This window comes from Hibiscus syriacus, unplaced genomic scaffold (genome assembly GCF_006381635.1).
Source record: "Hibiscus syriacus cultivar Baekdansim isolate YM2019G1 unplaced genomic scaffold, ASM638163v2 tig00110321_pilon, whole genome shotgun sequence".
Lineage (NCBI taxonomy): Eukaryota > Viridiplantae > Streptophyta > Magnoliopsida > Malvales > Malvaceae > Hibiscus > Hibiscus syriacus.
The window spans coordinates 1319734-1332478 of NW_024062680.1; the positions used below are offsets into that span (position 1 = coordinate 1319734).

Genomic DNA, 12745 nt, shown 5'->3' on the forward strand with positions numbered 1-12745 from the left:
TTGAATAAATATGCTTCCCCCTAAACCTTGGACGTCCATCCTTGTATCTAGCCGGACTAACAATGATTTTCCTTCCGTCTATCACAACACCATTCAAATCATTCACATCCCTCTTCAAACCAACCTCACTCTTGAAATAAACAAAAGCAAAGGTGGAAAATTTGTATTTTAGATTTTTAGTTTCTTTGGGAATAAAGACTCTCATAATAGGACCATGTACTAAGAATATTTCCCTTAAAGTACGTCGAGAAACCCTCCTACTGAGATTGTCGACAAAAGCCGACCAACTCTCATCGGAAACTAGCTTTTCTTTCAAATTCTCTCTCTACATTTTCTCTCTCTCACTCATTGTATTTCTAAGATGCTCCTATGAATCCCCAAACAAAGTTTCATTGTTTTCTATTACTTCCACATGGGTACATTGGCTTCACAGTTGACAGCAAACCATGAAATGAAAGACTTCAAGGACTGTCAACTAAACTTTTTCAGAGAAAATTCTATGATTTTTCCTAGAAAAGAAGCAATGCTGAAACTAATATGTGAATGCACAAGTTTCAACCAAATTATACTCGTAACTTTCAACATCAAAGCTGAAGTTTGAGATTTTTCTTATGGAAAAGAGCCCCATCAATATATACATATGGCAGATAATCATATACAGTTTCTACAATAATTTGAGTTCACTAGAAATCAAATTAAAAGTAAAAAACAAAATTTTTGATAGGGAAAAAAGAGATTCACAAAATCCCCAGGCTACTTTCTTGAAAGCTACTTACAAGTTCATTGAGAGGCTAGTTTACAAGTTGCCTACAGTAAATGAGTAGTTTAACTCCCATCTCTGCTACAACAAAGAGCTAACTTAAAATTGGGAAACGAAAGAAAAATGAACCAGCTTGACTTAGTAAAGGGCTTTCCTTTGAGAAGCATTGAATGTGGGATGAAATGCAGCACTTTGATATTTACATGTCACTTTTGATGTATTGGTTCTCAACCAATAACTCCTCCACCGTCTTTTTCTAGCCAATTCAAGTAGTTGTCGGGCGCCTCAACCCTCTCTTCCCCGTGGAAGAGGAGGGAATTTTTGTTGATATCAGAATCAATTAACACTGTTACTTTTCATAGAAGTTTGTAATATGTTTTTTGATTCATTCTACAAAGGGTTTGCCTGCGACTTCTCGTTTTCCGCCGACTTTTTCATTTCTTGCTCAAGCTGCTTGCAGTTCTCATCATGAGCTTTGTTAAACATCCTCACAAAATTGAGTAGAGTTGATGTAACTACAATAGACAACAGTAGTTTAGAAAAGTAACATGAAATAATATACTGTCCATAAAAGTGAATATTATAAGTAAATGAGTTCCAAAACAATGGGATAAACACAGGTTACTGGTGCACATCCGAAAGTACTAGCTGGAAATAGATCTTTCTTCTCAGGGGGAAAATAAAGCACATTTGAAGCCTCAGAAGCTAATGAACAAAGGGAGATAAAAAAAGCATTTCCTGTTTTTCGTTTATTTTCAATGTCTTCTGTGGTTTTGTACTAGCTTAAAGTCGAAGGTTTTACTTTTTACATCAAATACCTTGTTCAAAGGAACATTTAGCTGGATCTTCTCCGAAATAAATAATCAATGCATCTACGTTTCTACCCTGTCGATATAGAACCCAGATAATGATGGTTTAACACGGTGAACGGTTGTAAGAATGCCACCGTTTGCAACAAAAGCAAGAGACATACCACCCCGGAGTATAATGAAGCCAGGGATCTCACTTCAGCTTCAGCAAAACAGAGGAACTCCTTTAATTTCTGGAAAACAAAAGAAAACATTGAAAAGAAATATGCATATGCATATACATATACATATGCGCATGTATACGTATATGTTTATGTGTGTTACATCCATAATTCAGTTATATGCTTTCAATACCTCGCGGAAGTTTTCTGACACAGGTCCATCATTTTCAGAACTCGACAGCTCTTGAACGACTTCCTCCAATCCTTTGCTTATGGCATGCATTTCCTCTGCCAAAAATTTCAGTTGTATCTAGATGGGATCCACACGTCAGAGACAAGATGCCAGCTCTAACTCGAAATTATTTGCGTTAGAAACTAATAACATACCTTTGATGCCGGTTCTAAACTTGAAACGTCTTTTGAAAAATCTAGTACAAGTGGAAGCTTATCAGCAAGCACCTACAGTTTATTATTCAGAATTATTATAATAAATTTGATATATGAAAGCTTTAAAGAAGACGAGAACAAATTCTTTATGGTCACAGGAAATACAAAATATTGATTACCATTAATACCTTACAAAGGTAATGCATGAGAGTCATCTTATTGTTCCGTGCACGTGTATCTGTTAGTTTAAGAAGGCTGTCCAATCTAAATCCGACAGCAGAACCTAAAGCAAACTCATCGACATGGAACAAAAAGTAACATCATTAAAGAAGGAGAAAAAAAAATCAAGACTGCGAAGCTAAATCTAATAGGTCATATGACAGCCAACTGAAACCGGATGAAACTCAATACTTGAATGCATCTTAAGCTGCGTCAACGAGAGATAAAATGACAAAATGAAAAAAAGAAGGCAACAAAATAGTTGGTGGTTCAAAGAGAAAGGATAGAAAGTAGGAAACAGTATTTTAAGGGCATTTATCATATAGTTCATAGCAAGTCGTATTAACAAAATTGTTTATTTTCATGCCTTCTAATACTGATGATATGAATCTATGATAGTGCATTAGCATTGCTAACTCACCCCTTGCAGTTCCCTGATTCAAAGCATTTCCTAATGAAAGAATTGTCTGCATTACTCTCTTCAATTTGACAGAATTTCTGATCTGATAAAAGAAGTTTTAACATAATGCGATGTCAATCATTGGATAAAGAAAACCTTTCCATAAAGAAGAATACAAGCAGAAAATTGAATAACTTGCCTCCTCCACTATCGAGTTTACAATATTAAGGCTACGTCTGAGATCAGAAACCTAAAGGATAGTTTCAAGGCCACATAAATAACAATGAAAAGAGAAGAACATTTAGCAACCCTGGAATTTGGATACGAATTCAGATCAAACCTGGGAGCGAAACTGAATCTTGAAAGAGAACACCCTAAGCTTCGATTCAATTCGGGGGACTTTCATTAGCTCCGAGAAGAACTGTTTTCAGAGGTCCATGAAACATATTGATCCATTAGTGATGCTAAAAGAAGATATTAAGTAAAACTTTCATTCTCAGCAATGAGCTACTATGGATGCTGAACCGAGGTGAATATGCAGTTTGCCATCAATATCTTGGATAAATAACATACGAGAAATATCAGCCAATTGTATGAAACACAGCAATATGGGAATTCTAAGTTGATAATATAATTTATTCCAAAAAAATAAGTTGATAATATAAAAATTCCATTGGTAACAATATGAAAAAGTTAACCAAGTAAAAGCCGGATTGTCAAGTTCTAATTTTCCTTTCCGGTTGATGATGGGATCTAGCAACCAAATAAACAATGCATAAAGAAACAGTTATAAATCCTACATACCAGTTCACATTTTCCCAACTTATCCTTGTCTCCAGTGTAGCCCTGGAAAAGGAGTTATTATGCAATTAAACTCATGGAAATGACAAATAGTATAAGATGTTTTCACTGCACAGACATGATTCGAGGAGAGCATCAAACCCACTTTTACTATGATAAAGGATCTTAAATTCAAATAAGAACAACTCATTTCACCTTCAGTAGCTCCATCTCCTCTTTGGTAGGACAAAATTTTATAAGGTTATCAACTTGGTCAACATCTAATGCTGATTCCTCCAAGGCGAGAACAGAACTCTGCAACAGTTTAAAAAATAGCATAAGGCTAACAAGCAAGAGAATCAGATTTGAAAGAAAAACGGATTGTTAATGCAATTTGATATTTTTGCTTATTGACTGACCATATTGTTAAAGACACAACAATATCTAGACTAGCATTTGATAGCACATACATTGTCAAACATGATAAGAAATATTACTTTTTGTGATATCCAGGTATACAGAAGAATCGAGATTGGGAATTCATTATGCACATTTTATGGCTCTTTATATGACTACAGATGCTGACCAAGTTTTTAATAATAAAATTGTCCCTCCTACAATAATATTAGTAGCAGTTCCCTTGGTATCCTAAAATTACAGCAAGCTTTTCTCCTTAAGGATCATATAAACTAAGTTTATCACTTTCCATCAAAACTTAGTGCTACTTTTAAACACTCTAAAATGATGGGTACAAAGTTCTTACATGTACATTTGTTAAAAAGAAATAGACAAATGTGTTAGAATGAATATGCAACAAATTAATAAAAGGGCAAAATCAGTCCACCACAAGGATGAGTTTGCAGTTGATTTGAGGATTAAAACTATCCAAACATAAGGTTTTCAAGCAACAATTTTAGATAAGTAAATAATTGGAAACTGTAAATAATAACATTCAACCTACCATTAATTCAGGCAGGGGCACTTTCACTTTTGAAAGCATGATTTCACAATTATACGCACGCCTGAGGTCAATCTGCAAGAAGGAATAGTACTAAAACAAAAGCATACTGTATATAATTAATGATAAGGTTCGTCATTTGGAAATCATAAAAAAACAGCACATAGTATGAAGTCTTAGTTCATGCATGAGTATGAATCAGACTGAAAGCTTGCATTTTAATATGCACCATTCCAAGTTTCCAATTCATGTATGAGTATCTGTCATTGCTTATCTGCACCAAGTTTCCAATTTGGAGCAGTATTAAAATGTTTTATATTTTCTTCGGCAATGATGCTGATAAGCAATGACAAACAGGTGGATAAAATTGTATTCAGTATTTAATAAATGAAGACAGGGGTTAAATTGCTTAGTAAGTAACCTTAAAATTGAAGATAGATGATAACATCTAAGAATCAAGAAAATGAACCTTAACGAAATCTTAAAATATGCATTACCAGTTGCACTTTTTCAGTTTTTGACCCTTTCGCTGTACGAGAACTTGATTTACTACGATCTGTTTTAGGAGCAGCTGCTGAGAATAGATTCTCAAGCTCTGATATGTCGATCTCAGGAGCCCTACGAAGATTGTTAACCGTTCCATAAGACTTAAAAGGACACTGATTTTTTTTAAAAAAATCCTAACTTAGCAGAGCAGCACGTACTTGGAAGCTTCACTCGTTTTTTGTGCTTCAGCCCATAGGCTTCCCTGTACGGCTCTAGATAACTTCAACCAATGCAATGGCTTTAGTTTCTTGTTCTGGTCGTTCTTTAAATCACCACGTGACAAAAGTCTATTCTTTGCATTTGCGGATGAAATAAAAGGTGGTGGTGCAGGAGCTGAAGGTCCACTACCTGCCTTCTTACCAAAAGGAGCAGGGGGTGCAGATGATGAACCAGTTGTGGGTGGTGGTGGTGGTGGGGGTGCTGATGATGAACCAGTTGTGGGTGGTGGTGGTGGGGGTGTTGTTGATGAACCAGTTGTGGGTGGTGGTGGGGGTGCAGATGATGGACCAGTTAGTGGTGGTGGTGAGGATGCAGATGATGAAACAATTGAGGGTGGTGGTGGGGGTGCTGATGATGAAACAATTGGGGTTGGTGGTGGGGATGGTGCGGGTGGAGACGATGAAACAGTTGGGTGAGGTTGTGGAGGTGGCGGGGGTGCTGATGATGAAACAGTTAGGTCTTGTGGTACCGGTACTAACGAAGATACAATTGGGGGTGGTAGTGAGGGTGCTGATGATGAAACAATTGGGGCTTGTAGTGGCGGTGGTACAGGTGCTGATGATGGAACAATTAGGGCTTGTGATGGGGGTGGTGCAGGTGTTGATAATGAAACAGTTGGGGGTGATAGTGGTGATAGTGTTGATGGGGGTACTGATGATGCACCACCTGTGGGTGATGGTGGGGGTGGGGATGCTGCTAATGGAGTAGTTGTACTTACTTCTTGAATGGAATGAAAAGTAGGTAGTGAAAGTGGAGGAAGTGCAGGCGTGGAAGCTGCATTTTCCTTTAAAGGTGGCATTGTAGGAGGTATTGGTGCTGGAGTTGTCATTAACCCAACTAAAACTTCCTTCAAAAATTGAGATGTTTCTGGAAGTATGCCACTGATAATTTGATTATCTTTTACAGGTGGTGTTTTCGGAGGCGGTGTAGCAGGTGTGGTCTCTTTAACCGCAAGGTCCTCCTTGGCAGGTGGTGTTTTAGGAGGTGGAGATTTAGTAGGAGGGGTTTGTCTAGCAGCACGGTCCTCCTTGCCGAGTGGTGTTAAAGGAGATGTCACAGGTGAAGCTACTGCAGAAGATGGAGAGGACATAGAAGAGGAAGCCTTGGAAGGGTGATCTTTGGCTAATGCAACAGACTGGTTATTTTGTTGTTGTGAAATCGCAAACTGATTGAATGATTCAATTTGAGAGTCTTGGGGTTTAGCCTCCTTACTTACAGGTGACTTATCTGAGGGCACAACCAGAGTCTTCAAAGACATAGTTGTGGGACTCATCGGGCTACCTGGTAATGTCGTGAGTAGTTTTTCTTCCCAAAGTGTTCTAGGACTAGTTCTCCATCGCTGAGGGCTGTCGACATTGTTATTCGAGTCACTGTCAGACTTCTCTTGGGAAATATTTAACGCACCTATTTGTTGAAGCATGTTATATGTGGCACCTGACTTGGAATCCAACCAGTCAAGATTACTAAACATTTCTTGAACTTTGGAAAATGCTTCTATAGGAACTCCTTCTTTCTCTTCATAGCAAAAAGCATCCGTGGGAGTAACGGAAGAAGCAGCATCATTTTCTGAGAAAAGAATCTTCACCCACAGGGTAATTTCTATTAGAAGAAAACACACCCACCCGAAAAATAAAATACTTACAATCAAAATATACACAAATATATATATATATACCTCAGATCTAAATTCTTTGGGAAACTGCTCCTTAGCATCCCACAATATATCAAGTTCATCTCGACTGAATATTAAAATGTTTGATCTAATAAAAGATGTGTTAAATACAACCCTGAATATCATATTCTCTCCTTCTTTGTCATTCAAGTTGACACACTCAACCACAACATCGCCTTGAACATGGCAGTTTATGTCAATTTTAGCAAGTGCACATTCTTTCTGCATTAGAAACAATAAGGTGTTATCCAATCAAACGGCGGTCATATACATAAGAAGATGTAATAATATGAGCAAACCTATGAAACAAGACGTTAGCATGCATATACATGCAATGAGAATGAAAACAAATATCGAAGTGGAGAGATGTGATATTACCTGCTTATAATATCGGACACATTTGCTACTTTTAGGGCTTGAGTACAAAAGTTTTGGAGTTTTATCAGCAGTAACAGAAGGATCATGTCCATATATTCTAAATATCGGATGGCAGCCTCCCTCTCCATCAACATTTGGAATGTGTCTAAGAATGATGCAACCCAAGGTGAGAGGTCGATCCAAAGGAGGCCATTCTATGGACACATTTCTCCTTGAGATATATCGTAGATACCTCAATTGTGAAGGCATTGGATTCAGGGATGATAGCACTTGTAAACGCTCATTCGGAGCTTGCCTGTATATCATGTCCAATGTCTTCTGCTCTCCGCTGTACTGCTTCCTATATAGCAGCAATGCAGCCAGCACGAAAGCCATGACTGGCCAACCACCCCGCTCGCAATGCATTAATAGCAAATTGTTCTCATCAAGCGAGAGCCAGCTTTCGCATGATCGCATGAAAAGGTGGAGCACCTCCATAGTAATTAACGGACACCCTTCATACTGACAGGGGTAATCCATTATTTTCATGTTGTACTCAGATATTAATTCTGCCATATAGCTTCTCTTTTCGCCTTCGCGGAAATTAAAGACCAAGAATGAAGCCTCAGGGAAGTGATTTGAAAGATTACTAACTATTCCCTTCATGTGGACTTTGTAGGTTTCTTCTTCCCAAGAATCAATAGAGAAGCAGCAATCAAAAACTATTTGCCACCATAGCACACAATTTATCAGGTACTTATTTCGAGTGATAAAATTACCCTAAAAGAAATAAACTATAATTCATCTACCTAAATTCTGTTTTTATACTCTTCTGCTCCTACCTACACTTCAAACCCAGAATTCAAAATGCAAACTTTCTATTGTCTTCCCAGTTTTTTAACCAACCAAACAGAACCCAAAATCTAAAAAGCAACAATCTTTTCAAAATTCATCTTTAATCACCCGAATACTAATCATTACCAGAGTGACCAGTCTTTCCCTACTTAAAAAAAGTTGAGAGATTCCAATATAATCATTGAATTTCTATTTTCAACAATCCTAAATCCCAATTATACATTAAAAAAGAGAGGAAATAACACGAATTGAAGCAAAGGCAAGAAGAGAAAAACGCACCATGAATTCGTTCACAGATCTCCAGGAGGCCATCAGGTGGCTTCTTGTAAAAGATTTTACGAAACAAACCCATACCTTTGCTCTAGAATCCTCGAAAGTTGAAACCCAGATAACAAAATCACTAAAAAAAAGACAAAAGAGGGGGGAAACAAGACATTGTCCTTGAAATAAGGAGTTAGTTGAAAGGGCATTGTAAATTCTATCGAGGCTTTAACTTTGCAGCTGACAAGTAAGAGAGAAGCCATCATGTCACCCTTTACTGACATGTACATTGTCTCTCCCATGAAATCTACTACAACATTTAGTTATATGAACCGATTTTGGCATTTTTGGGGGGAAATGCCCGAAAAGGAAGCTTTCTCCCTCATAAACTCTTTCCATTCCTTTTACACTTCCATTAATGTATGCTTACAAGTTACAACTGCAGCTGAGTGGAAGAACAAATGCCCTTAATAAAGCCATTGTTGTCAGCTGAGTAGTTTTATCAAGTTTGCTCAACTTTTCGGAAAGAAAATATGCCTATTTTTCTATACATATAAGACATGATTTGGAACATGCGTCAACATGCACATGTTAGATAATTTTGTATTTGGTAGATCATGTAATATTAGTTTTTTATATTTAAATTTTATATAAAAATATAATAATAATTATATTTAGTAATATTAAGTATTTAAATCTTATTAGTTAATTAAAAAGATATATTTTAATTCATATCAATAGAATTTGAATATAAATATATATAATATTAATATGTATAGATGTGATTTTAACATGCATAGCTGTGATGTTAATATGAAGAGACATAATATTAATATAAAGAGATGTGATATTAACATGAAAAATTGTGATATTAATATGAAGGGATATGATATTTGCACGAAAAGTTATGATGTTATATGATTTCAACATGAATAAGATGTAATGTTAATACAAAGTTATACAATATTTAATGAAGAATTGTGATATTAACATGAAGAGATATGATGTTAACATGATTAGATTTGATATTTATATAAAGAGATGTATATTAATACGAAGAGACAATATATTAACACGAAGAATTATAACATTGTGAATAGATATTATGTTAATATGAAGAGGTGAACATCTTCAATAAAAGTTAGGTTCTCCCTCTATTCCTATAACATAATAAAAATTGTTTTCTCCACTAGAAAGTTATCAAATATTAAGGATCCAAATGAGAGCAAGACATGTATTCAAAGGAAATTTTAATAATGAAAACATAGTTTATTATTTAAAAGAAAAATCTGAGCCAAAAGAGACGCGATTACCCTCGTTGGTAAGTATATTAAATTTTACGACCTATTTTCAATCTATTATTTGAGCCATACATGTTGTTTATTTAATCCGATTCCATGTCCTTGAAGACTCCTGAAAAACGCCGAAATTTATGTACTCGACAGGATAGAGATCCTCTGGCACGATATCAATGTCCACATTCCGCATCATGTTTCTTCAAGGATACCAAGTTATAATCTACGAGCAGCCCATAGGTAGATTCAAGAGAATTGGGGACCGGTTTGGTGCATTATTTTGACACTTTGTAGAACGGCATTATGGTCATTTACGAACACCATCAAGAGGTGTTAACGTGTGTTCTCTTTTTCATGTTGGTGTTCGTGACAGCGTCTGAACGAAGCTACATGGAATTGGCGATTGATGAAGACGATAATGATAGTGTGCCATGTTTATAACAAGGAGCAAAAGTACAACTTGTACCGGAAGAAGCTTTTCCATTTACATTTCTGAAAAGAGTAATGGCTGATTATGCTTAGATCTTTTTCAACACTCTGGGGTCTATTCATTCTTAGTTTCTTCATTATCTGTTAGCAGCCTTCACTTTTGGGTGAAATTAAGGTAATATTATTCCAGTTCTACACACTTGAACGGCGAATCATTCTTGAAAGTGTTGTAATGCAAGTTTCCTGGGAAATTTTCTGTTGATTTCGACTGCCAATATTAGGTCACTTTTAGCAATTTATATTAGTTACAAGTGTGTTGAACTTTTACTGATTGTTATAAACTAATCGAACAATGAATTGGACCATCACACGTATGCTATTGTTTGTGTGTGTTCTACGTGAGTTGAAACAAGCCTATCCTCGTCTACTTCTCGACACCCGTGAATTCACGATTCGCTTTATTATATTTTATTCTCTCAACGTATTCATAAATATTTTTAAAATTTTAAATTATTTATTATTTTATTTTCATATTAATTCTAATTTATGTCATAGCATATTATCATATAATACATATCAATACTTATATAAAATTTACTATTTTTTAATAATTTTACTAATGAAGGAATGTGATTGATATATGTCAATAATTTAAGAATAAAATTGAAACATTTAAAAATTAAAGATCAATTAAAAATAGACTCTGACGTTAAGAATAATTAATACAATTAACTTTTTTTTATCATTTTTTTACCATAATCAAAGTAAAAAGTGACATAGATTACGATAGGAAAGTGAAGTAATATAAAGTAAAAAACTAGGAATCCATTTTCACTAATTTGAAGTAATCGTGGCTACTGTGACGCTAAGATCTCGATTACTGAGTTGATTCGCGAAGGTGAAAGCATTGGCCCCTAAATAAATGGTGAAAGGGAATAGGGATGTATAAAGCTGATCCGATATGTAAAGTTGACTAAAATCGATTTTAAACAAAATTGTTTTTGACCCGAGTTGATGATGATCCGAAATTGATTCAAGTTTGAAGTGGTATTGACCTGAGCCCGAGATTAACTTAAAAATTTACGACTTGCACCCGACTTGAGAACAACCTGAACTCGAATTGAATCTGATAATGTGATAAACGAACTCGACCTGCAACCGACCTAATATGAACTTGAACCCGAGATTAACCCGATAAATAATCGATATTACCTTACTTTTTATCAACCTGATCTGTAATTGACTCAACCTGTAAATGATACAACTTGTTTCTGATCTAATATTTACCTAACTTATAAGATACAATTGATGAAGTTATGAAATGTTGAAGAAGTTGTGAGATTTTGAATTTATAATAAACTATGATAATTAATATGATTATTTAAAAAAAAAATTGTTAGTTATGGTAATTAAATTAATAAGTTTACTTTTTATATTAATTATAATCCTCATATTATAAATCTTAATTATAATCATTAAATTAATTTAATTAAATAATTTATTTATTGAACATGGTTTTATTAGATTATATAAAATTAATTTAAATGTTTATAAATTTAATTTATTTTTATATAATAATTAATTAATAATTTAAATATAATTTAGTTTTAGAATTTTAAAAAATATATAAAAAGATAAATTTACTCGAGATTAAAAATTTAAAAGTTAAGAATTAATTTAAAATAAATCGTATACATATATATATATATATATATATATATATATATATATATATATATATTCACATGAGTTATGATAGAATTTTTTATAGAAAAAATGGTGGGAAAAAATGGTGGAAGACTTTTTTTTTTAAAGAACAATTGGTTTTTAGGAAAAATGGGTTGTTTTTTTTTAGGGAGATTTTGATATTTTTGGAATTTTGAAGCAGGGTTGGGAGGACTTTATGTCCCAAAAGATATTTTGGGCTAATTATGATCTCGCTCCTCGAACAATTAATTTTTTTTTGTAATCTGGTTTTTGCTTTCATTCATTTCAGTCATACTTTAATTGAAAATATCTTCTTTAATTTTCAATTCAATGCAATTTAGTCCTATATACATTCTAATTACTTTTAATTTTCCCTTCTTTCTTTAATGTGCATAATTACTTTTTATATATATATACTTTATACTTATATATATATATAAGTATATACATATAATGAATGCATAAATATAAATGTATAATATACATTTGATATACATGAATTATATTACCATGACATTCATCATACATATTATATATATATATATTATAAGTATAATGTATACTTATATTATATACTTATATAAGTATATACGTATAATGTATACATAAGTATAATTTATATATATATATATATATATATATATATATATATATATATATATATTTATAGTTTATAGTTTATATACTTTATACATATACTATATAATTTATATTGTATATGTATACTATATACTTTATATATATATATATTGTCGCAACCGTCTTTCGATTAGGCCCCGGAATTGGGCCTCGACTTGAAAAATGTGGATTAGAGTCGCCACCGATCATTTATTTAAAACAAATGGGTTGATCGGATACCCTATTTCTTACCTGATGTGCGTCTTTCCAAAGATGTGTCGGGTTCGGGAGTCGGTTACGGTCAAGGAAGGA

The 12745-nt window shown here is 34.1% G+C and overlaps 1 protein-coding gene and 1 long non-coding RNA gene across 2 annotated transcripts; one reads left to right on the forward strand and one right to left on the reverse strand.

Moving 5' to 3' along the window:
• Positions 1-1142: 1142 nt before the first annotated feature.
• Positions 1143-8523, reverse strand: LOC120117813 (formin-like protein 13). Its single transcript, XM_039138014.1, has 17 exons — positions 8403-8523; positions 7290-7990; positions 6915-7133; positions 5179-6818; positions 4972-5092; positions 4478-4549; positions 3733-3831; positions 3541-3582; positions 3077-3157; positions 2936-2986; positions 2758-2839; positions 2306-2400; positions 2118-2189; positions 1924-2040; positions 1734-1802; positions 1579-1645; positions 1143-1275 (listed from the first exon to the last, which is right to left on the reverse strand). The coding sequence occupies exons 1-17, from the start codon at positions 8473-8475 to the stop codon at positions 1151-1153; spliced, it is 3726 nt and encodes a 1241-aa protein (XP_038993945.1). The 5' UTR covers positions 8476-8523; the 3' UTR covers positions 1143-1150.
• Positions 8524-9688: 1165 nt separating this feature from the next.
• On the forward strand, positions 9689-10127 carry LOC120117859. Its single transcript, XR_005515690.1, has 3 exons — positions 9689-9705; positions 9830-9944; positions 10053-10127. It is a non-coding gene; the product is annotated as an uncharacterized LOC120117859 (long non-coding RNA).
• Positions 10128-12745: the final 2618 nt, after the last annotated feature.

What these genes read in the sequence shown, in the direction of transcription:
- LOC120117813 (XM_039138014.1), bottom strand. Translation starts at nt 8,475, where the DNA reads ATGGGTTTGTTTCGTAAAATCTTTTACAAGAAGCCACCTGATGGCCTC. An exon ending in TGTCAGAAAACTTCCGCGAG is followed by an intron (nt 1,803 to 1,923) that starts GTATTGAAAGCA and finishes TTTGTTTTCCAG; the next exon opens with AAATTAAAGGAGTTCCTCTG. An exon ending in CTTCATTATACTCCGGGGTG is followed by an intron (nt 1,646 to 1,733) that starts GTATGTCTCTTG and finishes CTATATCGACAG; the next exon opens with GGTAGAAACGTAGATGCATT.